Source organism: Aulonocara sp. 'chitande type north' Nkhata Bay, linkage group LG5, assembly GCF_057382095.1.
Source record: "Aulonocara sp. 'chitande type north' Nkhata Bay isolate Kocher_YH1m ecotype deep benthic linkage group LG5, A_spYH_male_GT1.1, whole genome shotgun sequence".
NCBI lineage: Eukaryota > Metazoa > Chordata > Actinopteri > Cichliformes > Cichlidae > Aulonocara > Aulonocara sp. 'chitande type north' Nkhata Bay.
In genome coordinates this window covers 29,889,979-29,906,680 of record NC_141348.1, presented here as the reverse complement: position 1 = coordinate 29,906,680, position 16,702 = coordinate 29,889,979, and the positions used below count along the sequence as shown (strand labels likewise).

The following is a 16,702-nucleotide window of genomic DNA, read 5'->3' as shown; positions in this document are numbered from 1 at the left end:
ATAATAATAATAATAATAATAATAATTATTATTATTATTATTATTATTACTTGCATAAATGAGAATGACTTCTGCTGTTTTTATTTTACCTGGAAATATACCAGTACCGATAAAAATATGATTCAAATATGCAAATACATGTTTCGGTTTTACAGTAAAAACCTTAGCTAATTATCATATGTTAGTAATTAGCTATGTAAGCCGTATTATATAAACAGAAAAGTAATTACATTAACATTGATTAGTCCCATAACAAACCCAACTAACCCCACTCAACCCTAGCACGGCCAAAACAGTCAGTTATAACATCTGAAGGAGAAACAAGATTAGCTTTTTCATTTCTCTGCAGGAAGAAAGAGACAAAATTGTAATAATCCATACTGTAGCCTACAGTCCTGTTCCCCAGTGCTAGAGTTCAAACACTGCGCTAAGACGACAAAACCGTTTCAGCCAATTAACACACATTAGCCTACTGTTACTGCGTATCCCTTTGGCTAAAGAATGCCTAAGTATAAATACATGCACTATAGTGAGCTAAAGCAACTGTACCAAACAAATCAGTGCACTATAACTAACATTCTGAGGGATAATTAAGTCAGTAAAAGTCGGCGTTGGGAGTGCAGCTCACGTCATTTATTGAATAATACATGACAGAGAGAGTAACTGTTTTTCCCACTATGGCACATTAGGTTGAATGTTTTGTCTGCGTGGATTACAAAAAAGGGGGGAATCGCTTAAATATTGTAATATATCATATTTTGTCCGGAGAAACTACTTAATTAATTGATGAAGCGACACCTGTTTCCCCGGTTTGGTAGTCAAACGTCAGCACAATCCTCTGACACTATTGATCCTGCTGCTGTATCAAGCTGCATGTATTTAATAAATTCCTCCAACTAGCTCAGAATATCAAACAAGTTTTACAAGCTTTGGCACTTCCTCGTATTTGGCGTAAGATATTGCATGCAGCACACTTACTCCGAGATTCACGCACGTCTAGATATTTATGGAACTCCAAAGTGTGTTGCGTTTATGTGCCTTTTTTGTACATGAGGAAAGCGTGTATATGGTTGGGAAAACTACATTTAAAAACACAACGCACCACGGGAGGCATAAAAATAGCTGTATACCCATTTTGAAAAGCGAGTGTCCAGATAACTATCACTATATTCAAACAATAAACAAAATTATCAAAGTAAAAACAACAACAACAACAACAACAACAACAACCATATTCACTACACTACGAGCTAGAATGCCAATCTACATATTCTTTTTGTGTTATAGCGAGTGTTTTTGACTAACCTGATCCCTGACTGGGGCTTATTTTGCGGTATTTAGGTGCGTCTGACGCTGAGGGATTTCTGTCATTTTTAATTCTCTGCCTCTGTCCTTTTCTTTTCTTCCGACCATCCATTTCGCGGTTTCTCTAAAAGTAATCTGTAGCAGAAGCAGGTAGATACTGGGAGCACTGCGAAAGAAATGCACGGGTGCATGCGCGCACACACAGTATGGGAGTCTTTAGCGCGCAGCAGGGGACACCCAGTGGCGAGTTGCACTTGAAGTGAGCTCTGAGAGGTCCGTCCATTTGTTACTGTTTGCAGTATCGCAGTTTGTGCAGTAATTGTTCACGCTAGGCCAAAACGACTCTCGGCACACCAGAAAATGTAAATTAGAAATACTATATGACACCTGAAACGACCAAAATCATGCTGACACCGACGTTACATTTATGTAATGTCTGCGTGTCTGTTCTAAGCTGTTAACTGCTGGCGTGAGTTCACATATTCATGGTCAAATGTTAAACGTCTCTTTGAGGCGTTAATTAGGCATTGGACTAGTTGGCTGAATCACCTACTGTAACACCTACTGAAATAACAAAACTATAGCAATTAGGTCTTCAGTTGTGTTGTTTTGAATACACTCAGTTTTTTCCTAATCTTTGTGTTTGACCCCACCACGCTGATGGGGTACTCAACACGCAACATGTATTGAAACAAATAAGAGATACATCGCTACATCAACAGTCTTGCTTTACCATGAATAATTGTCATAGGTATTCATATATTTAATAGTCACAATTTCCTTAATCACTTCAGTTCCTTTTAGTTACTTTGATAAAGTTACTTTGATAAACTGTTTAAACAAGTGATCAAAAGTTTAAAAACACTTCATTTTTCTATCTCCTAATTGCAAAGACTTGGGAGAAATTCTTTCAAATACTCCAAATCACATATTTTAATACAATAGTTTTAGGATTGTGTTAAGGTTATGGTTACTTCCTTTCTGAGGTTTCATTTTTAAATACTCCAACCATAAAACCTATTTACTTATTTATTTTACTTTAAACAGAATTTCTAAAACTATTTGAAACAATGTTTGTACTATACTGTGAATTTAAGCAATGACAACCAAAAGCAAAGAAAAATATCATTTCCTACATTATAAGAAGGGGGTGTGTAATGTAAAGCATCATTTTCTGCAAAATGAGGAAATTTATATGTCAAGAGGCCAAGATGTTTGACCCTAAGGTCATTGTCCCTCTTTGCTTTTTAAAGTCAATTATCAGTCAGACTTGATCTGTTCACTTCCTCACAATCCTCTTGTAATCTAATTTTGCTAATTTGAGGATAACCCTGAGCAGGTATAAAACACCAAGGCAGCCATAAACTACCTGTGTGTGGTTGGTTTACACCTTTCTAACACTACTGGGATATTCCATCAGCTGAAACTCAAGCAAACTAGACAACAGAAGATGGCTTGGGAAGGAGGAATTGAGCCCAATGGCACTGAAGGCAAGAACTTCTACATTCCCATGTCCAACAGGACTGGGGTTGTTAGAAGTCCTTTTGAGTACAATCAGTATTATATGGCAGACCCGATCTTTTTCAAGCTCCTGGCTTTCTACATGTTCTTCCTGATCTGCACTGGGACTCCCATCAACGGCCTGACATTGTTTGTAACTGCTCAGAACAAGAAGCTCCGGCAACCTCTCAACTATATCCTGGTCAACCTGGCTGTGGCTGGACTCATCATGTGCTGCTTTGGATTCACCATCACCATCACATCAGCTTTTAGTGGCTACTTCATTCTTGGAGCCACCTTCTGTGCAATTGAGGGATTCATGGCCACACTAGGAGGTAAGCAAGAAGTCAGATCCTTTTCAGGATCCTTTCTATTTCATTGGCAGATATACAATATCAATGAATAACTCACCTTTTCTGTCTACAGGTGAAGTTGCTCTCTGGTCACTTGTTGTCCTGGCTGTTGAGAGATACATTGTGGTCTGCAAACCCATGGGAAGCTTCAAGTTCTCTGGAACTCATGCTGGTGCTGGAGTACTCTTCACATGGATCATGGCAATGGCTTGTGCTGCACCTCCACTCTTTGGATGGTCCAGGTACTCAAATATTTCTTAATATTTTATTTAGTTAAACAGCCTTTTGTACTTTTAAGCCACTAACTTGAAAATTAGATATTTTCACTCACAAAACTAGATGTTAAATGTAAAGAGCTATTTTTACTGAATGAGGACATGACTTTCTTTCTCACAATCTCACACAGGTACCTTCCTGAGGGATTGCAGTGTTCCTGTGGTCCTGACTACTACACACTGGCTCCAGGTTTCAATAATGAGTCATATGTCATCTACATGTTTGTTGTTCACTTCTTCTTTCCTGTCTTCACCATTTTCTTCACTTATGGAAGCCTTGTGTTGACAGTCAAAGCTGTAAGTGAAGCTAAAGTTCTTAAATTATTTATAATAGTTTAGTTAATCTAACCAAGCTAGCCATTGCTACTGTGGAATTTATTGGTGTTACATTAACCTAACTGACCATAAAACTTAACAGGCAGCAGCACAGCAGCAGGACTCAGCTTCTACCCAGAAAGCTGAGAAGGAAGTGACCCGTATGTGTTTCTTGATGGTCATGGGCTTCCTAATAGCTTGGACACCGTATGCTAGCTTTGCTGGTTGGATTTTCATGAACAAGGGAGCTTCTTTCGGTCCCCTCACTGCAGCCATCCCTGCTTTCTTTGCAAAAAGCTCAGCCTTGTACAACCCTGTTATCTACGTGCTAATGAACAAACAGGTTGGTGTTACGTATTCTCATAGTTTTCTTCTCTGTTTTTCAGTCTTTTGCTGTTTACTGAGTTTCTGAATTGGCTGTCTTTCAGTTCCGTAACTGCATGCTATCCACCATTGGAATGGGCGGCATGGTGGAGGATGAGACCTCAGTTTCAACAAGCAAGACAGAGGTGTCCTCTGTGTCTTAATCTTGATGGCATCTTCAGATATAAGGACACTGATGATCGCTCGCAAATTTTCAAAATTCCCATTAGAGAAATCTTTTGCCAAATGGATTTAAGAAGCGGACTTTGGACAAAAACACTAAGGAATTCTATCTTATCTTATCTCTGAACTAACAAAAAATGCATTTTCTGTTGAGGTGATCTTGTACAGCAGTTGTGCGTCTGTGTGCATGTGAGAGCATTTGAGTGAGTGAGTCGATGTGTAGGAACTCAGATCCTCAAAATGTCAAAAGAAAAACTGTAAAACTGCTGAAATGTGACACTTTTACCTGATGAATGTGCAATCACATGCTGATTGTTTTCATGTAATTTTATGGTTGGGGATGTGTGTGGGGGGCATACTGTATACTTAACTGGTCTACCAGTGGTGTTATTTTTATGTATAAAAAAATAAAATATAGACTTGAGTAGAAAATAAATGCATGCATGAAAAGAAACATACCTGTTTGTTGTTTAACTCTAAAGCTTTACACATAGATTTAAATTAAATCCAAAGGGCACACACACACACACACACAGGTTTGCACATATGTGCAGGACGATTGTGGCTCAAGAGTTGGGAGGTCGCCTTGTAATTGGAAGGTTGCCGGTTCGAGCCTCGGCTTGGACAGTCTCGGTCGTTGTGTCCTTGGGCAAGACGCTTCACCCGTTGCCTAGTGGTCAGAGGGCCCAGTGGCGCCAGTGTCCGGCAGCCTCGCCTCTGTCAGTGCACCCCAGGGTGGCTGTGGTTACAATGTAGCTTGCTATCACCAATGTGTGCGTGAATGGGTGGATGACTGAATGTGTAAAGCGCTTTGGGGTCCTTAGGGACTAGTAAAGCGCTATACAAATACAGGCCATTTACCATATGTGTATCATTCAACACCCACTAAATTTCTCCAGGCTGTTATTACTGTTTTCTCAATTAAAAACAAAACATAGTCACTTGCTGATTATATTGTCAACATGTCATCTTCAAGTTAGTCAAGACTGACAGTTAATGATTCCCTTTTGGACAGGAATGGCTGTTGTTGCATACTTATAAATTATAGTAATCCACCATGAAAGGGCAGCAATGAAAAGAAAAGGAAGTGCTCCTTAGACAGAAGTGTCACACTTATTGCAAGTTTTATATAGCGAAGGTTTTGTGATGTGTGAATGTTTAAAATAATGAAGAACTGCTGAGATGTGAAAGTAGGCCAGTGAAATAAATGACCTGCATCAGAAACGGTCTGTTTCCCTGTTTCACTCTCTTATGATGGAAAACAATCACAGTGAGGGGATTATAACAACGGGTCTACAATGGGCGTCAATACATTTTTCACCAAGGGTATGATGAATACCTCTGCTGACCATAACATCAAAATGTCCTTCGGCCTGGTCATGAGTCTATGTATAAATACACAATTCTGATAGCACATTTCTTACGTCTGAAGATGTGAAGCTGATATATGAGAAATCACCCAAACATGTTTTTACAAATAATTAGCTTTTTTCTGCAATGTGGTGATAAATGAGTGTAGACATTTTTGAGAAATATGTGTAATAAAACATTTGACACCAACAACAAGAACAAAAAACATACACCCTTTGTGGTTTGTTTCTTTTTGGAGAACAAGTGGAAAAAATGACTTATTTTCCTGCAATTTGCACGGAGAAGAAGAGGACATTATTAATCCTATTTACGGGAATGCATCAGTAGAAAAAACAACTTATATTTGGTGTGATGTTACACCACCCCCTTGAGGCCTAACTCCTAACATACAACCTTACGTGTCTGCTGTTATACATGCTACATTTTCTGAGACTGAAAAAAGGTACAAAATGAAAAGCAAAGACCTGACATTTAGAAAGGTAGCACATAATTGTTGCTCAAGTGGAATGATAAAAAAAAAAGAAAAGAGTTGATGTTATTTTTTTTTTAATAAACATAGTAGGACCCTCGCTTGGAAAGCCTACAGATGATAAAACAGGTGGATAATGCCCCCTGCAGGTGTTTACAAAAAGTGAAAAATATCTTATGTCTCTGTATCACCACTGTGTACAACATCTTCCTCAATGTGCTTCATTTGGAAATAAAAGTCACAGCTGGTTCATGTACACCAGGGAAAACAGACATAACCAACATTAAGTGCTACATGCCAGTATGACATCTTACGAAGGGGATTAATTACATTTAAATGTAGCCTTTCCTCCATACAAGATGGGCCATCTATCTCATGATGTAGCCTTTTATTTCCTGCTGATGACCTGACCCTAATTGGCATGCTGTGGGTACATTCACTGCAATTTTCTTCAAAGAGCCTCCTCTGGACACCTGCATGTGCTCAGTCTCTTTGTCAGGGGGCCGGCAGAGGCGAGCATCACCCCTCTTTGTTCTAATTGCTTTAATCAGATAGCGGACTGCATACAGAGGCCTTAATAACAAACTTGGGGATGCTCTGACTGTAACTCAAAGCTAATGTTCACTTTGAGGACGGCTGGAGCTACATAATAGTTCCGTTAGCAGCAGTCTGTTAACAACCGGCCTAATTTTAAGCAGGATTCCCAGTCAGCAAGTGTAAGTTTACCACAGTTTGCTTTTAACATACGAAATCTATATTATTTGATCCCTGACAAGAAAAGTTAATTATTTTTTTCTGAGTTTTTTCTGCTTTGCCATTTTTCGGCAAATTTATGTAGTGGAAAATTTATTTGCATTTTTCTTTTTTCTTTTTTTGGCAGGTTAATGTTTGTGTGTGAAAAAAAATGAAACATTTCTTAAAACCAATTTGTTCTGATGACATATCATCCCGGTGTTTGTTGAAACAGCCTAAATATCAGGCATTTCAGTCTCATTTTATTTTTCTACAGAACACAAGTTAAATCAGTCAAACAGATTTTGAAGCATTTGCCTCACTGAGTATGCAGCCTCAATGCTCAGATGAGCACAAACAGTGTTGTCATATTATTTGGTGCTCAGATACCACATCAAACTACTTATGAGTATGCCTTCTCATGGGCTAAAGCAAGAACAACTTGTCAAACAACACAAAACACGTTCAAAAACAGGCAACTGTTGGGCACCTGCCATGATAACCGAATTCCATGTGTAACATTGTGGTGTTCCCGTGAATGAATGAATGAATGAATGAGTGGTGGAGATCCACTGACACACTGAGGTTCACAAGCAAAGTTATCATTCAGTGAAGAATATTTATTCCACCTGTAGTGGCTTACTTATAACAATAATAATTTACTTAGGTGACATGGAAATGACTTTAAAATCAAAGGTGGATTATAGCATTACGGATTGCTGACATTTATATTGGTGAACATGTACACAAATCAGCTCAACCAACAGCTACCAACTCAAAGTCATGAACAGTTTATGGTCTGAGTGGTGAAACATTTTAGGTATTAGTATTATGGCCACCTTAAACAGATGACACTGACTTCGAAAAGATTATTCCATCAGGATTTGCAGGTGAGATGATTCCATTCACAGTGTGAGTCACGCTTCTTTAAATCAGTATTCATTAGTGATTCACTATGCTGGTTTCCCAAATTTGATTGCTTTCTGTATTTTTTAGTATTTACTACTTTTTTTGTTTCTTTTACTTATATACTTTGTCACTGAAATTAGTGGGTCGTATCTCTTTCTACACAAACTAATAATGGTATACACTCACTTTGGCATATATCACCCACTATCACACTATGATTGAAGAAATATGCACAGCAACAACTGACATAACATACATCCTAAAGTTAAATCCTTCAGAGTAAGATAAACTATAAACAACATGAGTCACTTGATCATATTATACATGCATAACAAAACTCTAGTACATTTGTTGGATTCAATTCTTGCACTAATCCAGCAGATTTACAGACGTGTGTATTGTATTTTTCAATTTACATGTATAATTAAAACATATATCAGCTTAAACATTGGTACAAGGCAGGAAGCCATGCTTTCATCTTGTTTACATCAAATTCTGACCCTACCATCCAAATGTCACTGTGGGATAATCCTGATACACGTGCTGTGTTCAAAGTCACTTTGAACACAGCACGGTTTGAACTTTAGGAGGTCGTCTTGACGTCTACATACTTAAATACACTGAGTTGCTGCCATGTGATTGGCTGATTAGAAATTGGCATTAATAAGCAGTAATACAGCTGTAACTAATCCAAAACAAATAAAATAAAAAATTCAAAAAATTCTACATTTCTCACACTTGAATGTTTCAGATCATCAAACAAATTGTAATCTTAGAAAAATATAATTTGAGTGAAAAGAAAATGCAGTTTTTAAATTAAGATTTAATGTAAATGTCCAAATCGACCTAGCCCTGTGTGAAAAAGTAAACCTAAATATAACTGCTTAAAACTAACAAATGGCTGCGCCATCCTTGACAGCAAGAACTGCAATCAAGTGCTTGAGATAATATAAAATAAGATAAAATATAGCAATGAGTCTGCAGTATAACATCCCTGTGGAGGAGCTTTGGCCCACTTTTCACTGCAGAATTGTTTTATTTCAGTCATACTGCAGGAGGTTTAAACTGCAGGAAGCACAAGCATGAAGACCCTGTTTAATGGTCATGCTAAAGTATCCATCCACTCTCCTCTTCTTATTCATGAGGTCACCAATCTGTTGCAGGGCCAACATAGAGAGACTGACAACCATTGACACTTACACCTACAAGAAACTTAGAATCACCCTTAACTCCACTAACTGCATGTCTTTGGACTGTGGGTGGAAGCCAAGTGAACATTTAAACTCCACACAGAAGGACCCCAGCCAGATAGTGGAGCTGAACTCAGGACTTCCTTGCTGTGAGAGAGTACGAACCACCATGCCACCGTGCTGCTAAAGTAATTCAATTGAATTTAAGTCTGGGTTTTGACTGGGTACTTTCAAAAGGTTAATTTTGTTTTTTTGAGCAATTCTTTTATGACTTCCTGGATAAGTCACGGAGGCGCTGTTGGAATTATTTTGGTAGGAAAATGACTCCGAGGAAGGTTCACTCTTGTGGTAGTTTTCCTGATGTCTTTTTTTTTCATTTGTGGATAATGACTCTCGCCGCCTTTTAAAAAGGAAGTTAATCACAGTTAAATTATGATTTAACAAGGAGAGAGTGGCAACTACTAATGTAAATTTATATTTTGATGATCTGAAACATGTAAGTGTGTCAAATAGATAAAAAAAAAAAAACTAAGACATCAGGGAGGGGTCAAACACTTTCTATTATCAGCACTGTAACTGCTGTGCTGTCATAGTGCTATTTGAGTAAATCTTTTAATTTAAGGATATTTGTAAATACTGTTCATACGATAGTGATTGTGATGATAATGATTATAATAATAATTGTAGTGGTAGAAGTAGTAGTAGTATATAAATTTAACACAATAACAGGCTGTAAAGTTATGTGTAAAGTTCACAAGTTAAAATAATTTCTGTGGTGTCTTATGAAAACTGTTTGGGTTTCCCGCTACAACCACAGGTGCACAGTTGTTTGCACAGTTTGTACAGTCGTGTTCAACTTCATGATTTTATTTAAACTGAAATGCACTGGCTGATCATGCTTGTACCATCATGCATGTATATCACTCTGTCTTTGCAGCGACTTGTTTACAAGGACCAAACCTGTGTAGTCAAACAGGTTAAGCGGTTTTAAGTATTAGTTAGCATTTTGTTAATTGTCTCAAATAGGATGAAACAGATACCCTGAGGGATTATCCCTTTGGGCTTTGCACTTGAGATAATCCTGATACACAGTGTGAGAAACGCTTTACTTTGGTGTTCTCATAACAGCGTTCACTAATTATTTCCTTTGGAAATATCTCCATTAGTTTTTTTTTAGTATTTCCTCACTTTCAATGTCCTTTGTTTTGTTTCTTTTTTTAATGAAAACATAGAGATTGACATCTTTTACTGAAGAAAGTAACCACATAATACACCCTGATTAAACTGTGACTACCTAAAAAATCAACCATATAACTGAAGAATATGCAGTGAAACATGAAATAGGCTGAAAATCCCATGAGCACATACAAGCACAAGCAGGTAAAATATACTTACGCCTGTTTCATGTTAACAGTATGATTTCAACATGAAAATTATACTGATATATTGGAAGGGATATATAAAGGAAACATTCAGCTTTGATATAACTACGTCAAAAGGTGACTATGCATGCATTTACAGAAGCACATATCTATTAATACTCATAAATGTTCAAATGGAGACACTGCAGTGCTAATAACAAACAGAATCAATTATGCAGAACAGTCAAACAAATAAATATTCATGGGAGAATGCTCACACACTGGTTACATGTATTTGTCCACTGATACAACATATTTCCATATTACATATTAGAGAGCACTGTAGTGTGATGTGTTTTTTCATTTAAAGGTAAGATCAAGCACTTATAAAGTTTGTAAAGTAAAATCATTTCTTTATGAAGAACACAAAGCCCCAGAATGATAACGCTAAAGCAACCAGATCCTATCTCAGTGTAACTGTGAAAGGATATTTTAATTGTTTTCTGGAAATGTAGAGTTTAGATTAGATTTAGATGAAACTTAGTCCCCCCCCCCCCCCAAAAAAAAAAAAAAAATTGTCCACAGAAAATAAAAGGAAAATAGAAAATGCACAGTAAAACATGCAAAAGGACCCAGAGATCTCAGAAACAGTATTCTTGAGCAATCATGAGCGTATAAGTTTATGTAGAGGATAAACTACGTTGTGATCCAAACCCTTCAGCATTACATTTAGTCAGCAATGATGTCATTTTCACAAACTCAAAACAGCAGTAGCAAATTTTCATTCAGTTCTCTACGTGCATGTGCACGGTCAAACTCTAAGTCACATCTCATTGACAAATATCATTGGACCTTGAGAAGCCACTTTATCTTCTCTGTCATAAATTACCGGTTTACCAAGATATGTCTGTGGTAAGCTGAAGCTTACCTGTGTCTGGTTGATGCTAGCTTGCCTCTGCAACTGGTGATCAAAGTCTCCCTTTGACAGATTGAAACTGTTTTGTCGAGAGGGAGCAAAGTTCTCCTCTGGCTGGTCGAAGCTGCTCTCGCTGTAGAGCCGCTGTCGCATTGAACCGGAGCGTTTCCCAGACGCACTCCTGGTCGGATATCTCTGTCCAGTCTTGTACCAGCCCGTCTCTTTGAAGACAAACCAAATATTCCCAGACCAAAGGACAACATTAACAAAGCCAAAGACCTGGAGGAAAAGAAAAAAACACACTAATATAAAATCGCTTTCAATAGCAGTGCTTCAGAACGTGCGTCATTCTTTAATTATAGACATACCACAGATGTGTTAAGACGTGACCAGAGAGGCTCCTCTGTAGCTGTGCATTTGTTTTCCTGAGCTCTGCAGGAAGTGATGAGAAGAAGCACCTGTGTTGGGTTGGTGACTGTCTTTATATCAGAAAGAGTTTTGGCCCAACAACAACTGCTGACCAACCACATGAAGGAGAAGATGATCGTAACAACAAAGTCCTGAGACACAGGAGAAAGGAGAAAAAGTCAAAAACCAAATTGAGCAACGACTTAAAAAAAAAAAAAGTAAAGTTAGATCATGAATGTCAGCCTCAGGCCTAATACCAGCAGATATGCTTATATTAATGCCACCTCATATCAGCCAATGACTCCACTACACAGTTGGGTATCTCATACAGAGTTAGTGCAAATCTGCAAGCTACTTGACAACCAGTCTCCACCCTAGCTCCACTTTTATGCCCTGTCTGACTTAATAAGCAGGTCTTGATGCTGCTCCCCACTTTATACACTTCATGTATATGGATGTGCAGGAAGGCTCCAGAGTGGAGTCACAAAATACTGCAACTATTCTTTTAGCTATATTGGTCACGTCTGAATTGCATTTTATATAATACATAAACAAGACTCTATCAGACGGTAATATGAAGCTGGAACACTGAAAAATCTGAACATGAAAACTCACTGACCACAAGTGGACCTCTGTTGTTCTTCAAGTACTTGTTCTGGTAGAAGACATAGACAATCGTTGCCAACAGCGAGTACAGGAAAGCAAAGACACCCACAGTCATGAAGTATTGGGCAGCTGAGGAGAAGTCACCTTCCAGGAAAATAATCTCATCTCTGTTCTCTTTGCACAAAGGAGCTTTAAAATGCACTTGCTGTAATCTACAAAACAGAAAGAGCAGGTTTACGTGGAGAAGCGGGGGAAATTTGTTGCTGCAAAACTGATTGGTTAAATAACTCTTTATATACAATCAGTTTTCAAAGTCTGTCTGAAACTTGTTCACCAGTGTTTGGGAAAAAACAAAAAGGAAAGTTTGTGAAGGACAGCTTAGAAATCTAGTGGTGCTTTAATAAAAAATAAAGCTCAGTTTTCTCTTTCTTAGCTGTTGTTTTTGTTTGTTTCTCACGAGACTCTTGTGAATTTGGTGTTGCTCATATAAGAAGCAATGCAATACAATATTTATAAAGTAGCTGCAAAAAGAAAAAAAAGCCAAGGACGTCTGCAAGATCTCTCTCCAATATGACGAAAGGACAGTGAAACTGCTTCTGAAATATGAAGCACTGACCAGTCTGATAACAGCAAACTGAGCAACTGTTACCCTGACAGGATCAAGTTTAAATCTTCATTAATCCTCCACTCAGTGAGGATTAGTCACTTTTTTCAGTTAGCATTTTATACTGGTTTATACTGGTTTATAATGGTTGATAAAACTTGAAAAACCGCAGACGCTGTGCTTCATAGTTGATGCTGTTTTCTGTCTTCTCCTCAGAGAGAAAAGTGTGATGCAAGGTGTTGCGTATTTATGCATGCTCAAAAAGTACAATATGGCCTAAAAAGCACTGAAGAAAAAAAATTCTACTAAGTAGACCCAATATTAATTAGGTCTTCATTATAAAATACTAAAGCATAAGGAGTACATGGTAAATGGACTGGTACTCATATAGCACTTTTTCTACTCGAGCACTTTCTTACTACAAGCTTCATTCACCTACACAAGCACCAGTTTTACCTTACTAAGTGCTTTTAACTTAATATTCACACAGATCCATCCGCATTCACTATCTTGCCAAAGGATACTTCAACATGCAGATTAGAGGAACTGCTGACCTTCTCAAGCAAATGACCTGCTCCACCTCCTGATCCACCGCTGCCCAGTATTCTTAACAATGTATGTTTGACTTCTCTCAGCATCTATTCTAATGCAGTTGTACAGGGCATGAGAGGTTTGAGTGGGTCGGTTCATGTGGCTGGTTGTTTTTCACCAGGGTTTGGCTTTTGATCAGTTTGTTATAAATTAATGATTAAAAAAAAAACCCATCACAAATAAGAGCATGAAAAACAGAAGCAATTTTTTCAACACAACTCCCACTTTTACACTGTTCACATGCTAAGCGAGTTAAAATATATGCATAGAAAAGCAGTGTAGACATATTTGCCAAATGAACATTTTATTCATTTGAATGAAATAGCAAAGCAGTTGTAAATGTTCATATTTTTCATATCGTCTCAACCCCTTTTCCGGTTCAGGACAGTAAGCCAGCTGTGCATGGGCAAGAGGCAGGATACAGGCCTGGACTGGTCTATCACAGGCTGAACTCATGGAGACAGAAAATCATTCACACTCATATTCACATCTACAGTCAATGTAGCAGCAAACTCTTTGGAGAAAGTCCATGCAGGCACAGGAGGAGCATCCAAACTCTACAGACAAAGCCAACAGAACCTATTTGCCATGATGGCAACTTTTGCACAACTGTCAACATTTATTTTCCACAATTACACTGCGAAGGTTGACTAATACCTGCACACACACACACACACACACACACACACACACACACACACACACACACACACACAAGACTAGTAATTATGATTAACAGGCACACCACTCATGGCTCAAATGAAATGATGTGAAAAGTGTGACCTCCCTGTGGAAGCCACTCACCTAAACCAGGCTTTTTTTAGACAATAAAAACCCCCAATGTTCATGCATTGCTCTTTGCACTTTACTGGTATAAAATTAAACTCTTCAACATCCACTTTTGGCTGGATTCTCTGTATAACACAGCAATTTCATTTAATCAGTGGGTAATTATATTCTATATTCCCACCACAGATCTGAAAATATGTAATTGCTGTGAATAAAAAGGACCTGCCAGATTCAACAAAGCAATAAGAACAATTTTTTTTTGTCATCCTGGAAGACAGCCGAGTAATGTTTATGTAATGGTTCACAAAGAAAGGCTGACATGGCCCCAGGTCATTGATGCAGTGTTTTCGAGTTGTGGACTTTCTAGTATTGTTCATTTTAATATTTTCTGTTGATTCTTAGGTTGCCTTGTTATTTGCTTCATGATTTCAATTTCCTTAGTTCCTGTCTATCTTCTCATGTCAGTTTCCCTGCGTTAGTTCAGCCATGTCTGGGTTTCCCCTGTTTAGTTATCATGCTTCACTTCCTGCTTTATTTTTATAGTTGTATTCAGTTTTACTTCTCCTCATCTTATTTTCCAGATTGTTTGCAGCAGACTGTGAGCACCTGTGTTGTTCCCCAGCTGCGTTCACTTCCCTTGAGTAGCCTTGTGTGCAGAAGCAGCTTCACTTTTCCTGTTATCCTTGCTCTGTGCATTTGTTATTCCTCCTGCTGATGTTCCTAGTTAGGTTAGTGTCCATTTTCCTGGAGTCCTTGGATTTTGTTATCTTTTTGATCTCAGTTTTCATTTGAACTGCTCCCTCGTTTATTTATTAAAGGCATGATTTAGATTTTACTCCTCACAGTGATTTTTGGGTTCAAATTTGGGATCCGCTACCACACACACTATGACAAAGATACTAATTTGTGGCTCATCATAATATCATTGGGTCGCTAAGCATTCAAATCACCTACACGTACATGTTGTAAGATGAGAGCGAGTGGTAAAATAGAAACACTGGAACAGAAGTTAAAAACAAAAGCACCTGAAGCTAAGATTTTTCTCATAGGAGTCCAGGTATGGATGAATCTAATGATGCGGGGAAGTATTTTAGACTCTGGGACAATAAATGGGTCAGACTCCTGCTCAGCTGTCAAGCTCTCTCATCCTAAGTTGGACAAAGAAAAAGCAGCTCCTCTGTTTTAGAGCTGTCATGTCAATGGAGCAGGCCTGTACAATTTTAAAATACTTTCTGGGCCTATTTAAGATGATTACTGTGGACATGCTTTTTTAGGAGACTATTCACATTTCAGCTCTTAAAATAATAAAATGTAAAGAGATTTATTTAAAGTTAGCTGTGAAAGATTAAAGGAATCTTACTTAGAAGCAAACAACCAAAAGGGATCAAAAAGGAAACATAAGCAATTCGTTTACCTGAAAGGATACCCGAAATCAATGTTGATGCTGCGGTTATTCTGCCTCCTGTCTGCACAGTCCACCTTAACCTGGAGATGACCATAGTATCCTCCACATGTTGCAAAAGCACAGATGGCAAAAATCTTTGAAAGAAAAATCATAAACCAGTAACCATTAGTTGATCATTTATTCAGACTCTCCAAAAGTAGTTGACTCCAATCAGCGTGTGAGTGCAGCTTCCTGCATAATGTATACACATCAATAAATTATATGACAGATTATTAAGATTTATAATTGGTTTGAAAACAAAACCTGAATAATTTAAAGGTTGGAAGACAACAAACAGAGCTCCTGACTGTGCCCTGGAAGGAGGCCACAGCAGTACAGTGAGATTCAATTTGTCAATGCTAATACCAAACTCAGAGGTCTAACTTACTGTGAGACCCAACTGACTGTGAGGCAGACAGCTTCCTATTTCTTCCACTTCACTGACACAAAGAACAAGAGCTTTACTCTGCATCGGCAACTTTGAGTCCATTTATTACTTTTAACATCAAACACAAACTAAAAATGATCCCTAATTAAACTGCTGTTATTGATACAATTACATTTTAAATGTGAATAGAAGCAGACGTCATCATTTTCACCAACCCGAAGAGATAAATACAGAAAATAAACCACCAAGCAAAGAAACTTACCGGAGCAAATATAACCATACACATTTAAAAATCACAGAGCCCAACTCCGCACAGTGCAGACAGCTTTAGTCACCAGGTTGAAATGTCACTGATGTAGATAGGAAAACCAGAGCGACTCCTCCAGCAGAGGGGAGGGCTGACAGGAGGTGCCTTCCCCAAGGAGGAGTCGGAGACATAGTCAGATGCTATATTTATTCAAGCGCTGCAATAAGCTGTGTAAAAAATATCAGGTAAATATTTTGTTTACTTTACTTGTGTTGCACTGATTATAAGAACAATTCCTGTTTTTTAGGATTGGCGTGTCATGGCAAAAACATCTTTTCAAAATAAAGCTGCATTAGGAACATGAAACAGATGCAAATATCTGG

The 16,702-nt window shown here is 38.0% G+C and overlaps 2 protein-coding genes across 2 annotated transcripts; one reads left to right on the top strand and one right to left on the bottom strand.

Annotated features, from left to right (window-relative positions):
- The first annotated feature begins 2,670 nt into the window (after window positions 1-2,670).
- LOC147330927 (green-sensitive opsin-like) lies at window positions 2,671-4,748 on the top strand. The gene is made up of 5 exons (XM_086292888.1): window positions 2,671-3,140; window positions 3,232-3,400; window positions 3,565-3,730; window positions 3,852-4,091; window positions 4,177-4,748. Exons 1-5 carry the CDS (start codon window positions 2,756-2,758, stop codon window positions 4,273-4,275), a joined length of 1,059 nt encoding a protein of 352 aa, XP_086149014.1. The 5' UTR covers window positions 2,671-2,755; the 3' UTR covers window positions 4,276-4,748.
- Window positions 4,749-10,908: 6,160 nt separating this feature from the next.
- Window positions 10,909-16,412, bottom strand: synprb (synaptoporin b). Its single transcript, XM_086294253.1, has 5 exons — window positions 16,335-16,412; window positions 15,655-15,779; window positions 12,270-12,468; window positions 11,611-11,802; window positions 10,909-11,521 (listed from the first exon to the last, which is right to left on the bottom strand). The coding sequence occupies exons 1-5, from the start codon at window positions 16,356-16,358 to the stop codon at window positions 11,150-11,152; spliced, it is 912 nt and encodes a 303-aa protein (XP_086150379.1). The 5' UTR covers window positions 16,359-16,412; the 3' UTR covers window positions 10,909-11,149.
- Window positions 16,413-16,702: the final 290 nt, after the last annotated feature.

Excerpts from the sequence above, each read along its gene's own strand:
- synprb (XM_086294253.1), bottom strand. The coding sequence starts at position 16,358 with ATGTGTATGGTTATATTTGCTCCG. Across the intron at positions 11,803-12,269 it reads ACAACAGAGGTCCACTTGTG|GACTTTGTTGTTACGATCAT; the intron begins GTCAGTGAGTTT and ends CCTGTGTCTCAG. Across the intron at positions 11,522-11,610 it reads CACGTCTTAACACATCTGTG|GTCTTTGGCTTTGTTAATGT; the intron begins GTATGTCTATAA and ends CTTTTCCTCCAG.
- LOC147330927 (XM_086292888.1), top strand. The coding sequence starts at position 2,756 with ATGGCTTGGGAAGGAGGAATTGAGCCCAATGGCACTGAAGGCAAGAAC. Across the intron at positions 3,141-3,231 it reads ATTCATGGCCACACTAGGAG|GTGAAGTTGCTCTCTGGTCA; the intron begins GTAAGCAAGAAG and ends TTCTGTCTACAG. Across the intron at positions 3,401-3,564 it reads CCACTCTTTGGATGGTCCAG|GTACCTTCCTGAGGGATTGC; the intron begins GTACTCAAATAT and ends AATCTCACACAG.